Source organism: Cricetulus griseus (genome assembly GCF_003668045.3).
Source record: "Cricetulus griseus strain 17A/GY chromosome 1 unlocalized genomic scaffold, alternate assembly CriGri-PICRH-1.0 chr1_0, whole genome shotgun sequence".
Taxonomy (NCBI): Eukaryota; Metazoa; Chordata; class Mammalia; order Rodentia; family Cricetidae; genus Cricetulus; species Cricetulus griseus.
This window is the reverse complement of record NW_023276806.1, coordinates 50,916,048-50,941,689: the sequence shown is the minus strand read 5'-3', so window position 1 is coordinate 50,941,689 and position 25,642 is coordinate 50,916,048. Positions and strand designations below refer to the sequence as shown.

At 39.1% G+C, this 25,642-nt stretch overlaps 1 protein-coding gene across 1 annotated transcript; it reads left to right on the top strand.

Moving 5' to 3' along the window:
- The first annotated feature begins 9,267 nt into the window (after positions 1-9,267).
- LOC100760661 (acidic mammalian chitinase) lies at positions 9,268-22,214 on the top strand. Its single transcript, XM_027393521.2, has 11 exons — positions 9,268-9,292; positions 10,482-10,511; positions 11,391-11,592; positions 14,953-15,009; positions 15,701-15,866; positions 19,175-19,299; positions 19,473-19,596; positions 19,886-20,071; positions 20,839-20,958; positions 21,045-21,186; positions 21,958-22,214. The coding sequence occupies exons 1-11, from the start codon at positions 9,268-9,270 to the stop codon at positions 22,212-22,214; spliced, it is 1,434 nt and encodes a 477-aa protein (XP_027249322.1).
- Positions 22,215-25,642: the final 3,428 nt, after the last annotated feature.

Genomic DNA, 25,642 nt, shown 5'->3' with positions numbered 1-25,642 from the left:
AAAGGGAATCACTAAAACAAGTGGCCTATTAAAAATGGGCCTGGGACCTGAAAATGAATTCTAAAAATGGCTAAGAAATCTTTGAAAAAGGTTCAAGCCCTAGCAATTAGTGAGATACAAATAAAAATAAATTTGAGATTGTGTTTTATCCCAACCAGAATGACAAAGATCAGCAATACAACTGACAACAAATACTGGAGGTGGCATGTGGAAAAAAAAACCCATATCATTGTTGATAGGAGGAAACCAGTGTGGAAAGCTCTCAAAATTATAGAAGTGGATGTACCATTGACCCAGCCATACCACTCTGTGTCGTATACCCAGAGGATTTGACATATACTTTTTAAGCTATGTACATTTTTGCTTTATTCAGAATAGCTAGGAAATGGAAACAACCTAAAAGCCCTTCAAATGATGCATGGATAATGGACATCTGGCACATATACACCATATAATATTATTTGGCTGCTAAAGGAAAATGAAATCATGAACTTTGAAGGTTAAGGGATAGAACTAGGAGGATCATATTGTGTGAGGTAACCCATACCAAGAAAGACAAACATTGCATGTTCTCTTTCATTGGAGGCTCCCAACTCCAAATTTTAAGATGTATATACATATCCTAGGTGACAGCAAAAACTGGGAAGTGAAAAGGACCACTGCTGGGGTCACAGATTCGGGGAGCAATAGAGAAGGGTACAGGAGGGTACAAGTCACCTGCTCAGAGAAATGGGGATAATGGGGACTCATTTAGAGAGGGGGGATGGAGATAAATACAGAATAAGGAGGATAAAATAATAGTAACAATATCTTAAAAAGTTATAATCAATCATGCTATTAATCATTTACCTAAAATCTTATAAATAAACACATTTGCAGGTAAATATATGCATATATTTATAATTATAAATGTACATATATTATTGAACCTGGCTGACAATACTTCCTCTAAGACCTAAAGGCCATCTAATAAAAGCCCCAGCACCAGGCATGAGAAGTGCTCTTTGGAGTTGGTCAGGGTTTTCCAAGAGACAACTATTGCTCTTGCCCTTAGTTGCCTCCCAGAGGAGTATAGTAAGACCCTATTGCTGAAGACATTGCATACTTCAGACACAGAGCCCAGAGACTCCTGACTTGGAACTGTTCTGAATGTCTCCTCCCAGAAGACTAGCTTACATAGAATCAGAAGCAACCAACAGTCCTACCCAGCTATGACACCTATGAATCACAACAATGACCAGCATTGTAAAATATCTTAAGGGTACAGTAGTGGAATGCATATCTTGGTAGTAACTAACAACTCTCTAATTGGCCTTAAGATGTACAGAGAGGGAAAACACACTTGGTACTAGAAACCTAGCCAAATATCTAGTGCCAGTGAATTAATGGATCTCAGAGGAGAAACTGCAATGGCCAACAAATATGAAGTAGAAAGAATGACCTTAAAAACAACTTCATGAAAATGATAGAGGCCCTCAAAGAGGATAGAGAAAATCTCTTAAAGAAATGGAAGAAAAATGAACCAAAAATGCAAGAAATCAAAAAATCTCTTAAGGAAAGCCAAGAGAAAACAAACAGGTAAAGGAAACAATTCAAACAATTCAAGACCTGAAAACTGAAATAGAGATAATAAAGAAAACACAAACGGAGGGAATGCTGGAAATACAAAAGTTGGGTAAACAATCAGGAACTACAGATGTAAGTATAACCAATAGAATACAAGAGATGGAAGAGAGAATCTCAGCTGTTGAAGACTCACTAGAGGAAATACAGTCATCTACCAAAGAAAATCTCAAGTCCAACAAATCCCTAACACAAAATATACAGGAAATATGGGACACTGTGAAAAGGCCAAACCCAAGAATGATAGGTAAAGAAGAAGGCAAAGAAATACAGCTCAAGGGTACAGAAAATATATTTAACAAAATCATAGAAGAAAGCTTCTGCAACCTAAAGAAAGACATGCCTATGAAAATACAAGAAGCTTACAAAACAACAAATAGACTGGACCACAAAAAGAAGTCCCATCACCACATAATAATCAAAACATCAAACTTACAGAATAAAGAAAAAATACTAAGAACAGCTAAGGAAATACCAAGTAACATATAAAGGCAGACCTATCAGAATTATACCAGCTTCTCTATGGAAACTCTAAAAGCCAGAAGGTACTGGATAGATGTCCTACAAACAAAAGAGGAACATGTGTGCCAGCTCAAACTACTGTACCCAGCAAAGCTTTCAATCACTATAAATGGCAAAAACAAGATATTCCATGGCAAAACCAGATTTAAACAATACATACCCACAAATCCAGCCCTACAAAAAGTACTGGAAGGAAAACTCCAACCCAAGGAAGATAACTACACTCACAAAAACGTAGGCAATAGATAATCCCACAATACCAAACACCAAAAGAAAAAAAAAAGGGGGGGGGAATCCATACACAATACCACAACCACCACCAAACCCAAAACAAACAATAATTAACAATGAATGGTCATTAATATCCTTCAATGTCAATTGTCTTAACTTGCCTGTAAAACGATACAGGCTAACAGAATGGATACGAAGACTGAACCCATCCTTCTGATGCGTACAAGAAACACATCTCAACATCAAAGACAGACAATACCTCAGAGTAAAGGGTTGGGAAAAGATTTTCCATCAAATGAACCCAAGAAACAAACTGGGGTGGCAATTCTAGTATCTAACAAATTAGATTTCAAATGAAAATCAATGAAAAGAGATGAAGAAGGTCATTTCATATTCATCACAGGGAAAGTCCATGGAGATGAAGTCTCAATTCTGAACATCTACACCCCAAATACAAAGGCACCCCCATTTGCAAAATAAACATTATTAAAGCTCAAATCACACATAAATCCTCACACACTTATAGTGGGAGACTTCAACACTCTGCTCTCACCACTATACAGGACCGCCAGACAGAAACTTAACAAAGAAACAAAGGAACTAACAAAAGTATGACCCAATTGGGAATAACAGACATCTATAGAACATTCCACCCAAACACAAAAGAATATACCTTCTTCTCAGCACCACATGGAACCCTTTCTAAAATCGTTAACATACTTGGCAACATAGCAAACCTCAACACATAGAAAAAAATTAAAATAACCCCCTGTATCATATCATATCGCTATGATTTAAAGTTAGAATTCAACAACAACACAGAAACCCTATAAACTCATGGAAATTGAACAATGTGCAATTGTACCATTCCTGGGTCAAGAAGGAAATACAGAAATTAAAGACTTCCTAGAATTAAGTGAGAGCAAAGATACAACACACCCAAATTTATGGGATACTTTTGAAAGCAGTGCTAAGAGGAACTTTCATAGCACTAAGTGCCCACATGAAGAAACTGGAGAATAGTCACATTAGAGAATTGACAGCACAACTGAAAGCACTAGAACAAAAAGAAGCAAACTCACCAAGGAGGAGTAGATGCTAGGAGATAATCAAACTGAGGGCTGAAATCAATAAAGTAGAAACAAAGAAAACAATACAAAGAATCAATAAAACAAAGGGTTGGTTCTTTGAGAAAATCAATAAGATACAGAAGCCTTTATCCAAACTAACCAAAAGGCAGAGAGAGAGAGAGAGAGAGAGAGAGAGAGAGAGAGAGAGAGCATGCTAATTAACAAAATCAGAAATGAAAAGGGGGCATAACAAGGAACAATGAGGAAATCCAGAGAATCATCAGGTCATACTTTGAAAACCTGTACTCTACAAAATTCGAAAACTTAAAGGAAATGGACAATTTCCTGGATAGATATCACTAAAATTAAATCAAGAACAGATAAGCAATTTAAATAGACCTATAACTCCTAATGGCATAGAAGCAGTCATCAAAAGTCTCCCAACCAAAAAAGGCCAAGGACTAGATGGTTTCAGTGCAGAATTCTACGAGAAATTCAAAGAAGAGCTAATACCAATACTCCTCAAATTGTTCCACACAATAGAAGCAGAAGGGTCAGTGCCAAATTGTTTTTACAAGTCTACAATTACCTTGGCACTCAAGACACACAAAGACACAACTAAGAAAGAGAGCTCCAGACCAATATCTCAATAATACTCAATAAAATACTGGCAAATTGAATCCAAGAACACATCAGAAAAATCATTCACCATGATCAAGTAGGCTTTATTCCAGGGATGCAGGGGTGGTTTAACATGTGAAAATCTATCAGTGTACTCTACCACATAAACAAACTGCAAAAGAAAAACCACATGATCATCTCACTGGATGCTGAAAATGTCTTTGACAAAATCCAACACTTCATGATAAAGGTCCTAGAGAGATCAGGAACATACTTGAACATAATAAAAGCAATATACAGTAAACCAACAGCCAACAACAAACTAAATGGAGAGCAACTAAAGTTGATTCTTCTAAAATCAGAGACAAGACAAGGCTGCCCACTCTCTCCATATCTCTTCAATATTGTATTTGAAGTTCTAGCTAGAGCAATAAGACAACAAAAGGAGATCAAGGGGATACAAATTGGAAAGGAAGAAGTCAAACTTTCACTATTTACAGATGATATAATAGTTCACATAAGTGACCTAAAAAACTCTATTGGGGAACTACAACAGCTGATTAAACTCCTTCAGCAAAGTGGCAGGCTAAAAAATTAACTAAACAAATTAGTAGCCCTACTACATACAGAAGATATATGGGCTGAGAAAAAATCAGAGAAACATCACCCTTTACAATAGCCACAAACCACATTAAATATCTTAGGATAACACTAACCAAACAAGTGAAAGACCTGTATAGCAAGATCTTTGATTCTTTAAAGAAAGAATTTAAAGAAAATATTAGAAAATGGAAAGATCTCCTGTGTTCTTGGATAGGTAGGATCGACATAATAAAAATGCCAATCTTGCCAAAGCAATCTCCAGATTCAATGCAATCTCCATCAAAATACCAGCACAATCCTTCACAGACCTTGAAAGAACAATAATCAACTTTATATGGAAAAACAAAAGACCTATGATAGCCAAAACAATCCTGTACAATAAAGGAATCTGTGGACACATCAGAATCCCTGACTTCAAGCTCTATTATAGAGCTATAGTACTGAAACAGCTTGGTATAGGCACAAAAATAGACAGGTAGACTGGTGGAATTGAATCAAAAACACTGATATTAACCCACACACCTATGAACCCCTGAGTTTTGACAAAGAAGCTAAAGGTATATAATGGAAAAAAGAAAGCATCCTCAACAAATGGTGCTGGCATAGCTGGATGCTGACATGTAGAAGACTGCAGATAGATCCATATATATCACCATGAACAAAACTTAAGTCCAAATGAATCAAAGACCTCAACATAAATGAACCTCTTAGAAGAGAAAGTGGGAAGTATCTTGAATGAATTGTTGCAGGAGACTGCTTCCTGAACATAACACCAGTATCACAGACACTGACATCTACAATTAATAAATGTGACCTCCTGAAACTGAGAAGCTTCTGTAGGGCAAAGAACAAAGTCAACAAGACAAAATGGCAGCCCCCAAAATGGGAAAAGATCTTCAACAACCCCATATCTGACAGAGGGCTGATCTCCAAAATTTACAAAGAACTCGAGAAGCTAGTCTCCAAAACACCAAATAATCCAATTAGTAAGTGGGGTACAGAACTAAATAGATAATTCTCAATAGAGGAGTCCAAAATGGCTGATAGACACTTAAGAAAGTGCTCAACTTCCTACACATCAGGGAAATGCAAATCAAAACAACCCTGAGATACGATCTTACTCCTGTTAGAATGGCTAAAATAAAAAGAACACCAAGGATAGTTTATGCTGGAGAGGATGTGGAGAAAGGGTATCACTCCTCCACTGCTGCTGGGAATGCCAGCTTATACAGCCACTGTGGAAATTAATACGGAGACTTCTCAAGAAAATGGGAATCAGTCTACTCCAAGATCCAGTGATTACACTCTTAGTCATATACCCAAAACAAGCACATTCATACAGCAAGAACATCTTTTCTTTTCTTTTTTTTAACTTTAAGTAAGGACTTTTATCCTAGTGACCAGGGGAATTGGAGGGGGATGACAAACGGGTAGCACTCAGGCTTCCCAGCATTGAAGGCAGGCATGGAGAGGAATGTTTACACAGTGTGTACGCACTTGCACTTTGATGGCTTTCCAGATCTCCCAGTGTGGGAACTTGAGCTCTTGTAGATCATAGAGGTCCCCATGTCTCAGGGTTTTTGCAGGCACAGGGTCCAGTTTGTGAGGCCACCGGTTGGTGACATGACAATCAGGGCACAGAAGGTATTCAGTGGGGCAGTTCCCCAAGCATTCTGTCATTCTCCAGACCTGCAGGCTGTGGCTGAGCTCCCCAAAGTCCTTGGGAGGTGGGGTGCTTGTGAGGTTCTCCCTTCTTCCCTGAAGCCCCCTCTCTAGGGCCTGTTTCCTGGAGAGCTGGGTTCTTCCCCAGAACCCATGATTCATTCCTACTGGGGCCATCAGTTGCTGTGGCTGTGGCTGTGGCTGCGGTTGGGGACCAGGGCCACCGGCCATCCGGGACTCGACACAGCTGTTGAGGAAACCACGAAGCCTGCTGCTGGGGAGCAGCCATCTTTCTCAGAACACCGGATCTGCGTCAGAAGCGCATCTGCTCTGGTTCAAGCACATCTTTTCAAACAGCATTATTTGTAATAGCCAGAACCTGGAAGCATACTAGATGCCCCTCAACTGGAGAATTTATAGAGAAAATGTAGTACATTTGCGCAATGGAGTACTACTCAGCGGAAAAAAAAATGGAATCTTGAAATTCACAGGCATATGGATGGAAGTAGAAGAAACCATCCTGAGTGAAATAACCCAGTCACAAAAAGATAAGCATGGTATACACTCACTCATATGTAGATATTAGATATAGAGCAAAGGATTACCAGCCTACCATCCACACTGCCAGAGAAGCAAGGAAACAAGGAGGACCCTAAGAGAGACACACATGGTTCCCTGGAGGAGGGGAAAGGGGCAAGATCTGAGCAAATTTGGATCATGGGGGGAGGGGAGAGGGAACTAGGAGAAAGAGAAGGGGAGAAGAGGATGGGAGACGAGGACCAGAGGGAGCAGGAAGTTTGAGTTGGGGGAAGAATATTGGAGAGCAAAATAAGAGATACCATAACAGAGGGAGCTATTATAGGTTTAAAGAGAAATCAGGCACTAGAAAAAATGTCCAGAAATTTACAAGAATGACCCCAACTAAAAATCTAAGCAATAGAGGAAAGGCTACCTTAAATGCTCTTCTCCATTAAAGAGATTGATGACTACTTTATAGGCCATTCTAGAGCTTTCTTCCAGTAGCAGATGGAAGCAGAAGCAGACACCCTCAGCTAAACAATGAACTGAACTCCTGGAATCCAGTTCCAGAGAGGAAGGAGTGATGAGCAAAGGGGTCAAGACCAGGCTGGTGAAACCCACAGAAACAGCTGACATGAACAAGGGGGAGCTCATGGACCCCAGACTGATTGGTAGGAATCCAGCATATGACTGTTCCAGACCCCCTGAACATGGGTGTCAGTGAGGAGGCCTTGACAATCTATGGGGCCTCTGGTTGCAGATTAGTATTTATCCCTTGCAAAGGAATGGATTTTGGGAACACATTCCACGTAGAGGGATAGTCTCTCAGGCTAGATACACGGGGGAAGAGTCTAGGCCCTGCTCCAAAGGATGTGACAGACTTTAAAGATCCCCCATGGAAGGTGTCACACTCCCTGGGGAGCAGAATGTGGGTGGGATATGGGATCAGTGGGGGTAAGGGGAGGAGGGGAGGGAGAGGGAACTGGGATTGACATGTAAAACAAGCTTGTTTCTAATTTAAATAAAAATATAAAAAAGAAGAGTTTTAGCTGAAGTATACTGTGTGTGTAGATGATACTTCCGGAAGGCATAGGTTTATAAACAAAAATCCTAGTGCTAAACATGGGATTCCTCCATGTGGTTGTTAACCATGAATGCTGTGGTAGTCCCTCAAACAATTCAGGCCTTCCTTCCCATCGCTCTTGGATAGTTAGACCCGATTGCCAAAGAAATTGCACTTTGTATGGAGGGCACAGAGAAATCAAGTTGGAACTCAGCTGGAAGCTTTCACCTTTCATGTTGGAAGTTGCTATTCAGCTTCTGATGAAGAAATGGCAATCATTTCATGGGGCAGTATACAATATACGCTATAATACTGATCTCTCAGGCAAGATGTTCTTATTGGCATGGTAATGAAGTGACTGTTATGGGGGTAGCTAATAGCTCTGTGGTTGGATTTGAGGCTTGTTCCCTGGGAGGGAATTTATGTCTGGGCTTTAAATCTTCTCCAGAGCTTAGAGAACCTATTTCTATTGTTTTACAAAATGAAAATTCTGTCAAACTGCCTTCTAAACATTTGTAACTGTAAATTAGTGTTATTCTCAGGAAAAGTGAATACAATATTTTGTCTAAAGTAGAAATTCACTAGAAGGAATGGTAGATCAGAGTTAATTTCTAATCCATAAGGTCGTAAACCAAATTACCTCATAATTATAACTTGAAAACACTTTTAAGAACAGGTATGGGCAGAATATTTAGGAAGCATCCCCCAAAGAGGGAAGGTTCTTTTTTATTTTTATTTTTTATTAGTTCAAATCAGAGACAAGCTTGCTTCACATGTCAATCCCTTCTCCCTCTCCCTCCCCTCTTCCCAACCCTCACCAGCCCCCCACCTCATCCCCCCTCTGCTCCCCAGGGAGGGTAAGACCCTCCGTGGGGGTTTAAGGGAAGGTTCTTTAGGCATGTACTATACATGTTACACGTGGAAGTTCCATAAAGAAGGTTTCAAAAACAGCTAATAATTTCCAAAGGTTTTTAGTGTTTACTTTGCAACAGGAACTTTCGTTAGTGCCAGGTACGAAATGTCCACAAAATGAAACTTAACTTCAGTATATGAACAGGTGTTTGTCCACATTGGGGACTGCCAAAAAAGCTATTAAGTCTAAAGGTCACGTTTAATGATCTGCATATCCCTTTTGAGGAGACACAGTGTTATTTAGTCTTCATAGGGCAGGGAGGTGATGGTATTGTTAAGATAAGTAAGCAGCCAAATCTGCTGAATAGATCCGTGAATTTAATGATTAGTCATGTGCACACCTCAGTTAAACACTGTCCTTTTAGACACCCTTTTGATCAGTAGGCACTCAGATGGTATAAAAAGCCATTTGAAGCCTGCTGGAGCAGTACTGAAGGCACCATGGCCAAACTCATTCTTGTCACAGGTGAGTATGTAGCTTTGCCTTGTGTCCTTTTTTTCCTCAGGATCACACAACCATGAAGCAATCATTACACTACACCTCTCTACTTTTCCTTTCTTCCTTTCTCACTGAAAATGTCCTTCCCTCATACAGTCTTTCTCTTGTTCTCAAAGCTCATGCCACTGTCATGATCCTAAAAGCAAGTCTCATTGTCTTTCAATACTTATTCTTTCCTGTCCTGTCCAGTCATTCATTTTTCCAATTAATCTTTCTGTACCACCTGCTTTAAATTGATACTATGTTAATTTATTTCTTTGTGTCCTGAAACTAGCTCCTTTGGAGATAAAAACAACAGGAATCTCCAAAGAGCCATGCAGGTTGTCTTTGTTCTGCTCTCTGCAGGATTATTTCTTATCTATCCTTTACAGTCTTGCTGAGGTGATGATGACATAAGTGGCCTTCTGAGACATTCAAAGTGGCTGATTAAGTAGTTGTTTAGACCCAGTTCACATCTAAAACTTACTAGCTGCTCTAAATTCGTGCTTTAGGAACTTTGTTATTCTTCAAAGACTTTCTCAAAGGGATACCAAAGTCTAATATATAAAAGAAGCAGTGGCCCAGTTCTCTTGACAGTAGTTCAAGCATATTGTCCCAGTACTCAAGTGGCACAGGCAGGAAGTTCTCCAGATCAAGGCCAGTCTGGGCTACAGAGTGAGATAATGCCTAAAAGTGCTCTATTGAAGCCAAAGTGTAGCATGTGGAGGCTTGCATGATACCTTCTTTAGCAGAATTTCTTATACTTATTTCTTATACATATACTTATAGCTCAACTCTCTGCTTTAGAGGATGCCTTAGTTGTTGAAGTACTGAGGTCATGTATGTTCTGGGAAATGAGACATCTGATTGTGTCGTCACTGAGTTCAGTGAATTTGGAGCAATTTCAGTCAGCTGGGCTTTGTAGATATTATACTTCACACTTAGAAAAAATTATGATACAGAACTCAGAAAAAAGTAATGGCCATTTTTGACCAACTGGTAAAGTGTAGATCAAAGAACTTTTGCTGCTGAAAAGATAACCCTTTTATACTAGTGCAAAGTTGCACTTTGCCTGTCAAAACATCATTGTAAGCAGGATGAATCATAAGGCCCTAGGGTTATATCTGAGAGGATTTAGGCAGTTGGTTCAGAATAAATATGTGTTCTCTATCACTAGGTCTGGCCCTTTTGCTGAATGCTCATCTGGGTAAGTCACTAATTCCATGTTTTACATGGTAAAACAATTACCTACCATAAACTCAAATATCTGGATTTACATAATGCTATTGTCTGATTAATGTAATTAAAACACACCCTAGTGCAGACTTTCTTTCTTTGTGGGACTGCCTGCTCTCCAATCATGACACTGAGACTTATTATTAATTATGAAAGCTTGGCCTTTAGCTTAGGTTTGCTCCCAACTAGCTCTACAACTTAAATTATCCCATTTTTATTAATCTACATACTATTATATGGCTTTTAGCTTTCTACCATTCTGTATGTCTGACCTGTTCCACATCTCACTTGCATCACTCTTGCAACTAGATCCTACCCTCTGAGTTCCCCTCTCTGAAAGGAAATCCTGCCTTTCCTCTCCTGCCTAGCTATTGGCCATTCAGCTTTTTATTAAGCCAATCACAGTGACATGTCTTCAGACAGTGTACAACCATCCAGCAATGCTTCAGTGTTACTCCATTTGGAAAAATGTAATAAGAGATTAAACATATCAGAGAGAGACATGGGCTTGTTTTGTGTGGGAGTAGACTTTTAGCTCATTTGTTACTGCTGTCCTCTATAGCTTGACCCACCTAAGAGTTTTTAAACTCTCATCCATTGAGGTTCATGGAACCACTGGGCTTGAAGATCTATTATCATTTTGTCTTAGAAGAAGCCTAAGCTTTCCCAAACTCTCAAAATGAATCTGTACCATCTCTTGACTTATCTGTAAGAGTGCTTACACTAGTCACTTCAACCCAGAGATTAGGCCTCTGAGGTGGGGAGGGAAACAAAAGCAAAACCCAAACTTTTATTATAATTCAGGGATATCTATACAAGACCATCATACTTATTTTTTTAACCACCACAGGGTCTGCCTACAATTTGGTATGCTACTTCACCAACTGGGCTCAGTATCGGCCAGGCCTGGGGCGTTTCACTCCTAATGACATTGACCCTTGTCTGTGTACTCACCTGATCTATGCCTTTGCTGGTATGCGGAACAATGAGATCACCACCATAGAATGGAATGATGTTGATCTCTACAAAGCTTTCAATGGCCTGAAAAACAGGTAAAAGAAAGGTGAAACCATCTAAATTGGTATTTTTTGGACCAATAGTTGCCAAGCACCAGTGCTTCTAAAGATGTTAGTCTTTAGACTAACTTACTATAACAAGCCAATGTTTTACCTATCTATCTATCTATCTATCTATCTATCTATCTATCTATCTATCTATCATCTATCAATCTGTCCTCTATCTTTTATTTATTTAAAAATTAATTTGAGAGTTTGTATATAATATTCAAATTATATCACTCCCTTTTCAACATCTCCCAAATGTTCTCTCTTTCTCTACCCATGCAACTTGAGCGTTCTCATTTTTGTTCTAAACCCACTGAGTTTAATTTGTGCTGTCTATATATTCTTGAGTGTGTGGGACTCCACTAGAATATGATTTACGTATAAGGAGTCACACTTTTAAAGAATATTGACTTTCCCAGAGGTTATCAGTTGGTATTAGCACTTCAGCGAGGGATTTAACCTTATGCCCACCTTTCATTTCTATGCTGGCATTTTGTCTGGCTTGAGAGTTTGGATATCTTATGCACACTGTTCTGACTGCAGTGAATTCAAATGTGCAATTTCCCTGTTGTGTCTGGAAAACGCTTTTACTGTTGTCCACGGACTCTGTTTCTTACAGTCTTCCTACTCCTTCTTCTGTGATTGTTTCCTATTTGATTTATGGCTTGCTCCACATGATGAAACATACCTGGCATCATTATCAGGACTGAGAACCTGTAGACAGACAGGTTACTTTTATTTCTTGTTGATAAAAATTGATGTGTGCATTGATTTTCTAAAATAAGTACAAATTGTATAATTGTTCATTTGAAAATTGGCAAATATATTACCTTACACATATTTTATTAAATGATATGTACTTCAATGGTTTTTCAAAATAGTATACAGTGCTATAAATTGGAGACACCATGTTGTAGAGATAAGGTCTTAAATTCATTTTTCCTACCTCATTAAAAGTTTGTATTTGTTGACCAACATCTGTTTAATCCTCCCTTACCCTTCCTAAACATGATAACTTCAATATGACAATTTTTGCTTCATTTTTTCATATTTTATTTTGTCATGTTTAGCTATCTCTTAGAAGTCTGTTCTTTTGTAATAAGAGACAGAAAGGAATTGGATACAGAGACGGGGAAGAGAGAGGGACTGGGAGTAGAGGGAGGAGAAACAATAATCAGGGTATATTGTATGATAAAAGAATCTATTTTCAATAAAAGGAAAAAGATAAAATTCTGCCATCTGCTTCTATGAGTTCAAATATTTTAAATTCTGCTTATAACTGAGATCTTATGTTGTTTGTTATTTTATGTTCTGTTAATTTCAGTTAACGTATCTTCTAGGTTTAAAATATTGCTACAAGTGGCAGATTTCATTCTTTTTAAGACTGGATAATATAATTCATTGCATATCATAGCACATAATTTTTAAAGGTTCATTCTTTTCTGGATATTTGCAGTGATTATGTACCTTAGACACCTAAGAATAATGCTACAATGAATATGGAAATGCTATTATCTGCTGAGTCATTGGTTTTACATAATTTGGGCATAAACTTAAGAGGTTACTATGCATTACAATGATTCTACTTTGAACTTGTTCAGGAATCTTCATACTTGCATATAATGTTTATAGACATTTACATTCTACCAACTGTGTTCAAATGTTCTCTGTATTTTCTACATAATCAATAATACCAGTTATCTCTTCTGTTTTTGATAAGAGACACTACCATTACTGTTTTATTTTGTAATTCTCTTATGAGTAATGGATTATCTATTTTATATACCTTTTGGGACATTTATAGTCTTCAAAAATGTCTACTGACATATTTGGGATAGCATCTGTAATAAGGTAAGATAAATAATTTGTAGATATTTTCTCCTATTCTTTAAGCTGAAAATCAGTTTACCTCAAGATCCAGTTAATCACTGATGGGCATATACTTAAAGACTCTACATCTTACTACAGAGATACTTGCTTATTCATGGTCATTGCTGTGCTGTTCATAATAGCCAGAAATGGAAAACAGCCTAGATGTCCATCAACTGATGAATAGATAATAAAACATGACACACTTATACAATATAGGACTATTCAGATGTTAAGAGAAATGAATTTTGCAACTAAATTAGAAACCATCGTCCTGAGCAAGGTAACCCAGACCCTAAGGACAACCATCATGTGTTTTCTCTTATATGTGGATGTTAGATTTTAAACTTTAGATATGTGTGTTTCAATCTCAAAAGTCACAGAGGTTAGGTAGTTAGTAAGGGATCAGGCAGTAGGATGAAATCTTCCAAAGAAAGGAAATAGAATATAGTTTTATAAAGAAAAGGAATATATATAAAGGAAAGTAGAATAGGAGAATTAACTGAGGAAGAGGATGGGGGCAGAATAAAGGAGGGAATAAGGGGAGAGACAACTAACACCCAAGGCCTTTTGAAAATTCATATGGACAGATTCTTTTATCATACAATATATCCTGATTATAGTTTCTCTTTACTCCTTCCATTTCTCCCTACGTCTCCTCCATGACCCGTGTACCCTGTGTCTGGCTGGTGACTCTGCCCTTCTTCATCCAAGCATTCCCTCTGCCCTGAAAACCCTGCCTATCTATTGACCATTTATCTTTTTATTAAACTAATCACAGTGACATATCTTTACACATATCTCACAACATTTCCCCTTTTGTTTAAACAAAAAGGAAAGGACCTTAACTCTGACATAGTATAACTATATACAGTAAAAAAAATATCAGGTAAGAATTACATTCACAATGTCCATTTGTATTTGGCAATTTCAAAGAAAATATTCCATCCTATTTTGGTAAAAATATTTATTCTATCTTGGTAAGTCCAAAGTTTTGTACCTAATTTACCTTCTATCATAACTAAGGAAAAGTCTAACTATAACTATCTGGTCTTCAGCTCCATCAAAGATCCAAGAATACAATATTACTTGAAAGTCTAACTATAACTATCTGGTCTTCAGCTCCATCAAAGATCCAAGAATACAATATTACTTGAGTAAACTAAGTATATTATAAGCAACTTCCAAACATATGGAAATGACATAGACAACTGGTTACCTGGATAGTCACCCAAATTTCTCTGCAACACTGGTCATCCAGTCTTTGGCATACAGTCTTAGAGTATTTGGCAGATTTTTCTATGAAGCAGGAAATTTGAAGGGCTGTTCCTGATTTATCTTGGCAAAATGTGAAAGTCTTTTCCTTTGTGTCCTGCTTGTTCAGTTTGTACAGCATACTTTTGGTAGTCAAGGTAAGAACAGTTTTAAATGACAGGATCCATGGATTTAAAAATTTCTCTGTTTATCTTTTGTTTAAAGGAACAGCAAATTGAAAACCCTCTTGGCCATTGGAGGCTGGAATTTTGGAACTGCTCCGTAAGTTCTCTTTAGAAAGCCAAGTGTTCCTTAAAAGCTGTGTAGCCTAGCATGATCCTTGTCCTTTTAGACTTTAAAACTCCAGAGGGGTATTAAGGATGTCCATTAAATTAATATCCAACTTAATACCATGCAAGATCATTAGTATTTATTAGAAAATTTTAGGTCGAATATTGTGACCTTCATAGGGCTAAATTTGTATTGATATTTAGGGAGTGTCATCATCTGAGCTTTAGTTGCTTGCTTTGAAAAAAAGCCTATTCATAAAGTATATGGCGGGCACAAGGTCTGAAGAAGGTTGTGTATATTTTTTGTCTCTCTTCCTGAGAAAGGAACAGGAGACCGTGTATATCGATAAGACTTATATAAGTATACATGAACTGGGGCATGTTTGAAGACACAACATTGCCTGTGAACTAAGTAGGTTGGGCACTCAAAACAACAAGGGTAATTTGGGGAAAAAGTCTGAGCTGGGAGTGGGGAAGAATAACAAGATAAAAGTGAATGCTGAGATACTGTGGTTGGCAAGAATAGTGATTGCAAAGAGACCAGGGGAGCCCTGCAACATGCTTTAATCCTCAATCAGATCCTGGACAAGGACTGTGAGGCAGAAATTGAACTGCAAACTGTTTTTATGCTGGTGTGTAAAGAACACCAAGACCTTACTCTGCTGTATTTGGATTTTCCCCAGTTTCACTGCCATGGTCTCCACTCCTCAGAACCGCCAGACTTTCATCACTTCAGTCATCAAATTCCTGCGCCAGTATGGGTTTGATGGACTGGACCTGGACTGGGAATATCCAGGGTCTCGTGGGAGCCCTCCTCAGGACAAGCATCTCTTCACTGTCCTGGTGAAGGTGAGGAAAGCAGGAAGGGGTGGTATCCCTATAAGATTCAAAGCCTATTTCTCCTCTCCCCCAAAGAAACCTGGTGCTTATACAGTAAAACCAAACATGACTTTAGAATTATGGAATCTTAGTATAGGAAAGGTCCTTAGGTACCATGCATTCCTTGAACAAGCTATTTATTAGACATTACTATGCTGTTTTCAGAACCAAAATTCATTTCATTTTGACAGTTACTCTATGATAAGGTTCCTCAAGCATTATGGTCTTCATTTTACAGATAAGTATCGAAGGTACTGAAAACATGTAAGTAATCTGGACATCACACTGCTAGTGTCATAAATATCTGTGCTGTCTGTTACTGAGGTATTGCACAAAAATGTGTACTGTTACTGAGTAATATATGCTCTGTGTCAGTTATTTGGCAAAAGTGAAAACCAGAATCACCAGAATCTTGGCTTTAAAGAACACATGTCTGAGGAATGAAGCATAAGCAACAGCTCTAGTACATTTTGATGAATGCTGTGATAAAGATCTACAGAATCCAAAACCAAATGTGTAGTTACCTAATTCTGCTCTTGGGCAAAGTCACAAGCAACTTTCTAGGTAAAATGATGCTGGATCTCACTGAGAGAACATGGTGTTATCCAATCCAGTGAGGTTGGAAATGACACAAAAGAAGAGAGATTTGTGAGTGCAAGTGAGGAGTGAGTTTCAAGCCTGTGATAGCAAATATGTGACAAGAATCAGATCACGTAGAGGCTTTTATATTAAGTTAAAGAATTTTGATCTTAAGGACACTGGATATCTTTGAAAGATTTTATGCACCAAAAAGTATGACCAGACTTGTATATTTTGAAATGGTTATTTTTGGATTAACTATGAATCATTAATTAGGAGTGCATATGCAGGATACAGTAGGAATTCAATGAAGTAAATTAAGTAAGGGATAACCAAGGTCCCAATAGTGGCCCTAACACTGGTGGAAGAAGAGAATATACACAGATATATAAAGAGAACAAATATCAGTAGCAATTGGATTTGAAGTTGAAAGGATTCCTAGTTTTCTGATTTTGAGGACTAATCATTGTAGTGCAGTTGGTACAGACAGGAAGAATAATAGGAGAACTGGTAAATTTAGCTTTAAATATGAGTATGACATATCTGCAAAACCACAAACAATTGAATGAATACCAACCTTGAGGGCATAGCCAAGAACACTACTGAACTCATCAGCAAGGATACATGATTGCCATGGAAAATAAGTGGAATGATAAAAGCAAAAATTATGATGTTACCAAATAATTATTAAAGTGGGGAAGGAATTGGCAGTGATCAAATTGACCCTTTATGCTACAACAGTAAGAAAACCTGTTTATTGAATATATTGAAAGGAGGAAGCTGTGATTAGAGCTCCACATGCAGTTTAATAAAGTAGGTTGCATGTTGGAGTTGTCTCTGTTTTGCACAAAGGTAAATATGTTAGCATGTGGCTTCTGGGTGTGAAGTTTCCACCATGTGAATGAGTCTAGTGTAGATTATGAGCTTGAAAAACACATCATTTCCTGTTATACAATCTCTTCCAAACAAATCAACCCAGAAAATTGAGGGAGACAAAAGTTAAGATAGCCCTGGCTGATCACAGTTCTGCATTATGCAGATATTTTGGTTGCAGGTGTAGGTGAGGTAGTATTGTGGTTTTGTTTGGCATGCCCAGTTAGCAGTTTGGCTAGAGGCAAGGGTTTCCTTTTGAAATTTCTGGACAAAGCTTGTGAAAATATCCTGTCCATTTTCTGACCTCTTAGTGACTTCACTACAACATGAGTTTCAGACTTTCTTCTATGGTAGATTGTTTTCTAAATCAATTCATGCATTAGGTCATCAACTTGCTTCAGAATACTAGTGAGATGCCACAGGAGGTAAAATTTTCTCCAAAGCCTGAGAACCTGAGTTCAAATTTCCAGAGCCCACATAAAGGCCAAATGCAGTAATACACATCTGCAACCCCAGGGCTCTTATAGAGATGGGAGGCAGAGACAGGAGCATCCCTGGAAGCATGTGGACCAGCTAGTCTGGCATACACAGTAGCAAAGAACAAAAAATGACAGCACCCCAAAGAAGGTAGAAGGTGAGGACTGGCGTTTGAGGTCATCACATGTGCTTTCAGTCACACATATGAACATTAACAGTTTATGTGTGTGTATGCATATGCTGCATGCATGTATGGGGTACACATGAATGTGAGGTGTTATTACTCAGACACTGTCCACCTTGATTTTTGAGTCAGTTTCTCAGTAGCCTATAAACTACAGAGTAGCAGTGGCTAGTAAACCCTAGAGATTTTTCTGTCTCAGTTTCCTCAGCACCAAGATTAGCAAAAAATATACCACTATGTTTTGCTTAAACATTTTTATGTGGATTCTTTGGGAATCGAACTATTGAACTCAAGTCCTTCTGCCTGCATGGGAAGCACTTTAACTATTGAGATATCTCTACAGACCCACTTTAGTTTTTGTTGAATAGTTCCAAAGATCAGAAATAGTCCCTATACTCTTAGTTGAAACATGACTCTAATAAATTATAACATCTAATCATTGGTTGCAGTTCTGCTCAATGAAGTGACAGAAAATAAAACCACAGACATTACAGTATCTGGGTTTAACATTTGAAGACAGACATAACAATCTGCTTATAATTATTCTTCCAGCTAAATGTCTTAGTTTTTTCAACCACAACCCATACAGCAATTTTCAGAGGTGTTCCGGGAATTCCCTCTGGTGACCCAGATAATGCCATTATTAGAGCTCAAGTTAGTACTCCAAATAAATCAGAGTCATATAGAATTCAGGTGATTAACATCTGGCACTGAGTTGGACCTGTTACCCAGCCACTATCACCTTCACCACTTGCTAATTCAGCAATTTATTGAATGACATATTTGGTGTTGTAAGGTGTATGGGAGCAACTTTCTATATCACTGAAAGCTAGATCAAGGCCACTACAGGGAGTGTAGCTTCAACACGGTGTGATACAAGTGAGTCCTGACTGGTTGTCTGGGTCCCTGTATCTGGTCATGACCCAGACATTAACTTTTTGTAGGTCTCTGGTGAAAATTTCCAACTCCCATGCATATTGCATAGCTGTTATTTTTTGAAATTAATGTCACCGGTGCTGTTGACTTTATTAAGAAAGACATTGATAGACTAAAGTCAGACAAAATGATTGAAATTACTTTTCAGAAGAAAGACACTGTACAAATATGAATTCATTTTATATACATATCTGAAATTAACTTCAAACATACTTGCCTTATTCTGCAGGAAATTCGTGAAGCCTTTGAGCAGGAGGCTATTGAGAACAAGAAGTCCAGGTTGATGGTTACTGCAGCTGTAGCTGCTGGCATTTCCAACATTGAAGCTGGCTATGAGATCCCTGAACTTTCCCAGTGAGTGATGAACTTATCCTAAACTTCTGTGGGAAGCATCCAAGCATTGTGCTTGTCCTAGAGATGTCTTGTGTTCAAAGACCTTTTCTGTGCGCTTGCTTTGGAAAATTATCAGAAATTGGATAATATTTGGAAAATGATCAGAAATGATTTCAAATCTTACTATCCCCCAGGTACCTAGATTTCATCCACGTCATGACTTATGACCTCCATGGTTCCTGGGAGGGCTATACAGGAGAGAACAGTCCGCTATACAAATTCCCTACTGAGACTGGCAGCAACGCCTACCTCAATGTGGTAAGACCCTACAGGAATGCAGACTAGGGGTGAAATGAATCTTATGGAAACTAAGGCCCCAAATTTATACAAGTTCAGCAGCTATCCAAATAAAATAAAGATCTTTTAAAGTTACTGGCCATATCTCATTAACTTTAATTTCCTCAAAAGTTTTTGAAAAGAAAATATTAAGAAATAAATCTATTGGTTATGAACAGCATATAGTTTGTCTGCTACAACAGGGAGCTAATATAATTAAGCACTGACCATTGGCTGTTTGGGTCCTGTGTCAAACCTACTGCCATTTCAGGATTATGCCATGAATTACTGGAAGGACAATGGAGCCCCAGCTGAGAAGCTCATTGTTGGATTCCCAGAATATGGACATACGTTCCTCCTGAGCAACCCTTCCAATACTGGAATTGGTGCCCCTACCTCTGGTGCTGGACCTGCTGGCCCCTATACTAGGGAGTCTGGGTTCTTGGCCTACTATGAGGTCAGTAGATTGGCTGTATACTGCTCTGTGCATTTCACTCCCAATGTTGTGCATAGTCTTCAGTTTAGGATCTCCTGGATCTGAATGTTCATTTTGCCTAGTACCTACCTATAGTAAGCAGCTTACTTCTGGTGTTTTAAGTGTTTGGATAACATACTTCTGTATTTAGTCCAAATAATATTCCTTCAAGCAAAAGATCACACTATTAAGAACATTATATTAGCACAAAAAGAAGTAAAGTAAAATAAATATATTTCTTATTCTATTATGGATTCCAAAAATGTAGTACTAAAATATGGATAAAATGTAAGCTCAGTGGTAGAGCATTTACCTGGAATGCACACAGTCCTGGTTTTAATCTCTAGTACCATAGGACAAAACAAAGTAGGATCATACTGTACAATGATTTTTCATGAAAAAATTTCCCAGGTTTTGTTGCTTATTTCTTTAATTTGAAAATTCAGGAAGTTGAAGCAGGATGATCCTAAGTTCAAGGCTATATATAGAGGGATTCTATTTTAAATATATTTTATTTTATATAGGGGTGTGATGTAGCTCAGTGATAGAGCATGTACTGAGTATGTGTAAGTCCTGAGTCCCACCTCCATCACTGAAAAGATGAAAACAACTCAATTTTCTTTACTACAAACAAAACTGAATTATAAAATTGAGGCAACCCCAACTGAGGATGTGACAGGAAAGAACCAATGTTTTCTTTATTTCATGGGATTAATATTTAAAAGGTTTAAATTTCTTGATGTTTAAAGATTTGCACCTTCCTGAGAAATGGAGCTACTGAGGTTTGGGATGCCCCTCAGGAAGTGCCCTATGCCTATAAGGCCAATGAGTGGATTGGTTATGACAATGTCAAGAGCTTCAGTGTCAAGGTAAGGTAATCTCTTTGGCTTTGCTGACATCACTGCACCAAGGCTCAGGAAATCAAATTAACCTTACCTCTTCTATCTTTAAACAGGCTCAGTGGCTTAAGCAGAACAATTTTGGAGGTGCCATGATCTGGGCCATTGACCTTGATGACTTCACTGGCTCTTTCTGTGACCAGGGCAAATTCCCTCTGACCTCTACTCTGAATAAAGCCCTCGGTGTGCCTACTTCAAGTAAGTGACAGCATGAGTTATGCAGAGGCATGAGTAATGCCTCCTTATCAATTTAAAGGCAGTCTTGAAATGCTCGCCCCCATTGCTTGGAAGACACTCTTCCCATTCCACTTCATTGTACTTGCTCAGGTGAAAGACAGCTATGGACCATCCCTAATTCTCAGTTTCTAAGAGAATTATGGAAAAACAGGCCTAACTTTGGAGTGTGTGGGATCAGATTTTTTAGGACTTCAAGGTTTGTAAGAGTCTGCAGAAATTGTGCTTACCTTTAGCATACAAATCTCTGTGTGTGTCTCTTTGTGTGTGTGTGTGTGTGTGTGTGTGTGTGTGTGTGTGTGTGTGTGTGTGTGTGTGTGTCCCTTAATGCATGTGTGTGCTATTCAATATTTTGCTTAGGCTCTTGGGAAGAATTAACAGGAAGCTTGCCAGTGCTCTTATATATCCACCACTTAGGGGAGTCTCAACCTCCCCAATTATTTATATATTTTTCTTTCTGAGTTATTTATACTCAGACTTAAAAAATATCTGTTTGTGCAAACTAGGTCTTTCTTGACTGTTTTAACTGACAAAAGAGAGAAAAATAGAAAACTGGATTGGATTGACATTTTCCCTAATTCCTGATATGCAATTGTCTCTGAGTCTCTTCAGTTGTGAGACTGCAACTAATAGCATCCCCTCCTGGCAATAATGTGCCTAGTTTTCTTTACTTCCAGGTGAAGTTCATTGCCACAGAAGGATCAGTAGTCACTTCTCTCTATTTGTACATTTCAGGTTGCACAGCCCCTGATCTGCCTACAGAACCAGTCACCACTCCTCCAGGAAGTGGGAGTGGGAGCGGGAGTGGAGGTGGGAGCTCTGGAGGAAGCCCTGAAGGCAGTGGGTTCTGTGCTGGCAAAGCTGATGGTCTGTACCCTGTGGCCAATGACAGAAATGCCTTCTGGCACTGCCACAATGGAATCACATACCAGCAGCACTGTCAGGCAGGCCTTGTCTTTGATACCAGTTGTAATTGCTGTAACTGGCCATGAACCTGACTGTGTCACTCTACTCCAAACTTCTGTACTTTCCTTTATTCATTGCCAAAGGCATATCACTTCCATCTAAAGTTATGTAATAAAACTGGTAGTCAAAACATGGGTGTTCTTGATTTTTCATGATTTGGTGGAAAACTTTTCTCCATTTAGAAATACGAGGTGTATATAGGCTGGAGAGAGAGAGAGAGAGAGAGAGAGAGAGAGAGAGAGAGAGAGGAGAGAGAGAGAGAGAGAGAGAGGAGGGGGGAGGGGAAGAGGGAATGGGAGGGGAGAGGAATGTATGTTGACATGGTGGAGTCAAGAACCCTACATTTTTCTACATGCCCATGTCCATCTGCATGATGGCTTAGGCTATGGAAGATGTTTAAATACCATTCTTTTTTTTTGTGATTATTTATTAGTTCAAATTAGGAACAAGCTTGCTTCACATGTTAATCCCTACTACCTCTCCCTCCCTTCCCCCCAGTACTCCAACCCAATCTCCCACCTGCCCCCCACCCCATCCACTCTCCACTCCCCAGGCTGGGTAGGGCCCTCGACAGGGGCTCTCCAAAGTCCACCACATCATCCTGGACTGGGCCTAGGCCCTTCCCCATGTTTCCAGGCCAAGAAGTGGGATAGGCTATAACAGTCCCTTCTTTTTTTAAAATTTATTTATTAGTTCTAGTTAGGGAACAAGCTTGTTTCACATGTAAGTCCCTTCTCCCTCTCCCTCCCCTCACCTCCAGCCTACCCCCACTCCATCCACCCACCACTCCCCAGGCAGGGTAGGGCCCTAAATGGGGCCTCTGCAAAGTCCACCAAATCTTCCTGTGCTGGTCCTGGGCCCTTCCCCATGTGTCCAGGGACAGAGTGTAACCCTTCACATGGGATGGGCTCTCAAAGTCCCTTCTTACACCAGGGAAAAATACTAATCCACTACCAGAGTCTGACTGGAGTGCAGAGGCCTCCTTATTGACATCCATGTTCAGGGGTCTGGATCAGTCTTATACTGGCCCCCCGACAACATCTGGGGTCGATGTGCTCTCCCTTGTTCAGGTCAACTCTTCCTATGGGTTTCTCCAACCTGGTACAGACCCCTTTGTTCTTCATTCCTCCCTCTCTTCAACTAAATTCCCGATTTCTGCTCATTGTGGATGTCTGTCTCTGCTTCCATCAGCCACTGGGTGAGGGCTCTAGGATGGCATAAAGAGAAGTCATCAATCCCATTTTAGGGGAAGAGCTCTTAGGTTATTCTCTCCACCATTGCCTGGATTGTCAGATCGTGTCATCCTTGTAGGTCTCTGGAGATCTCCCTGGTTCCAGATCTCTTCTTGGACCTATAGTGGCTCCCTCTGATATGGTATCTCTCATCCTGCTCTCTCTCCTCTATTCTTCCCCCAACTCAATATTTCTGCCCCTCCATTTCCTCTTCTCTTGCTCTTATTGTAGCAGCTCCTTCCCCCCTATCCCATGCTCCCAATTAGTTCAGGAGTTCATGCCACTTCCATTCCTGAGGACCATTTATCCCTTAGAGTCCTTCATGTTTCCTAGTTTCTTTGGTGAAGAGGATTATAGGCTGGTAATCCTTTGTTCTATGTCTAAAATTCATATATCAGTGAGTACATACCATGTTTGTAATTTTGTGACTGGGTTACCTCACTCAGGATGGTTTCATCTAGTTCCATCCATTTGCCTGCAAATTTCAAGATTCCATTGCTTTTTTCTGCTGAGTGGTACTCGATTGTATAAATGTACCACATTTTCTCCAACCATTCTTCAGTTGAGGGGAATCTAAGTTGCTTCCAGGTTCTGGCTATTACAAACAATGCTGCTATGAACATGGTTGAACATATGTCCTTGTACGAATATGCATTATTTGGGTATATACCAAAGAGTGGAATGGCTGGATCTTGAGGTAGACTGAGTCCCATTTTTCTGAGCAACCACCATACTGATTTCCAGAGTAGTCTGACAAGTTCGTACTCCCACCAGCAATGGAGGTGTGTTCCTTTTTCTCTACATCCTCTCCAGCATAGATTGTCATTGGTATTTTTGATTTTAGCCATTCTGACAGGTGTGAGGTGGTATCTCAGAGTTGTTTTGAGTTGCATTTCTCTGATGGCCAATGATTTTGAGCACTTTCTTAAGTGTCTTTCAGCCATTTCAGATTCCTCTGTTGAGAATTCTCTATTTAGTTCTGCACCCCACTTTTTAATTTCATTGTTTGGTGTTTTGGTGGCTAGCTTCTTGAGCTCCTTATATATTTTGGAAATCAGCCCTCTGTCAGATGTGGGGTTGGTGAAGAACTTTTCCCATTCTGTGGGTGGTCATTTTGTCCTACTGACTGTTTCCTTTGCCTTGCAGAAGCTTCTCAGTTTCAGGAAGTCCCATTCGTTAATTGCAGACCTCAATGTCTATGCTACTGGCGTAATGTTCAGGAAGCGGTCTCCTGTGCCAATTTGTTTAAGGTTAATTCCCACTTTCTCTTCTAGAAGATTCAGTGTGGCTGGATTTATGCTGAGATCTTTGATCCATTTGCACTTAAGTTTTGTGCATGGTGACAGGTATGGATCTAACTGCAATTTTCTGCATGTCTGAATCCAATTGTACCAGCACCATTTGTTGAAGATGCTATCTTTTTTCCATTGTATAGATTTAGCACCTTTGTCAAAGATAAGGTATTCGTAGGTGCCTGGATCAATATCAGGGTTTTCAATTCAATTCCATTGGTCTGTCTATTTTTGTGCCAATACCAAGCTGTTTTCAGAAGTATGACTCTATAATAGAGCTTGAAGTCTGGGATGGTGATGCCTCCAGAAGATCCTTTATTGTAAAGAGTTGTTTTGGCTATCCTGGGTTTTTTATTTTTCCATATAAAGTTGAGTATTGTTCTTTCAATGTCTCTGAAAAACTGTGTTGGGATTTTGATGAGGATTGCATTGAATCTGTAGATTGCTTTTGGCAGGATTGCCATTTTTACTATGTTAATTCTACCTATCCAAGAGCATGGGAGATCTTTTAATTTTTCGGTATCTTCTTTAATTTCTTTCTTTAAAGTCTCAAGTTCCTATTGTACAGGTCTTTCACTTTTCTGGTTAGTGTTACCCCCATATATTTTATGTTGCTTGTGGATATTGTGAAAGGTGATGTTTCCATGATTTCTTTCTCATTGAGTTTATCATCTGTATACAGTAGGGCTACAGATTTTTTTGAGTTAATTTTGTATCCTGCTACCATGCTGCAGGTGTTTATCAGCTGTAGGAGCTTCCTGGTAGAGATTTTCGGGTCACTTATGTAGACTGTCATGTCATCTGCAAATAGTGAAAGTTTGACTTCTTCCTTTCCAATTTGTATACCTTTGATCCCCTGTTCTTGTCTTAATGCTCTAGCTAGAACTTCAAGTACAATATTGAAGAGGTATGAAGAGAGTGGACAGCCTT

What these genes read in the sequence shown, in the direction of transcription:
- LOC100760661 (XM_027393521.2), top strand. Translation starts at nt 9,268, where the DNA reads ATGGCCAAACTCATTCTTGTCACAG. An exon ending in GAGATCCCTGAACTTTCCCA is followed by an intron (nt 19,300 to 19,472) that starts GTGAGTGATGAA and finishes ACTATCCCCCAG; the next exon opens with GTACCTAGATTTCATCCACG. An exon ending in GCAACGCCTACCTCAATGTG is followed by an intron (nt 19,597 to 19,885) that starts GTAAGACCCTAC and finishes CTGCCATTTCAG; the next exon opens with GATTATGCCATGAATTACTG.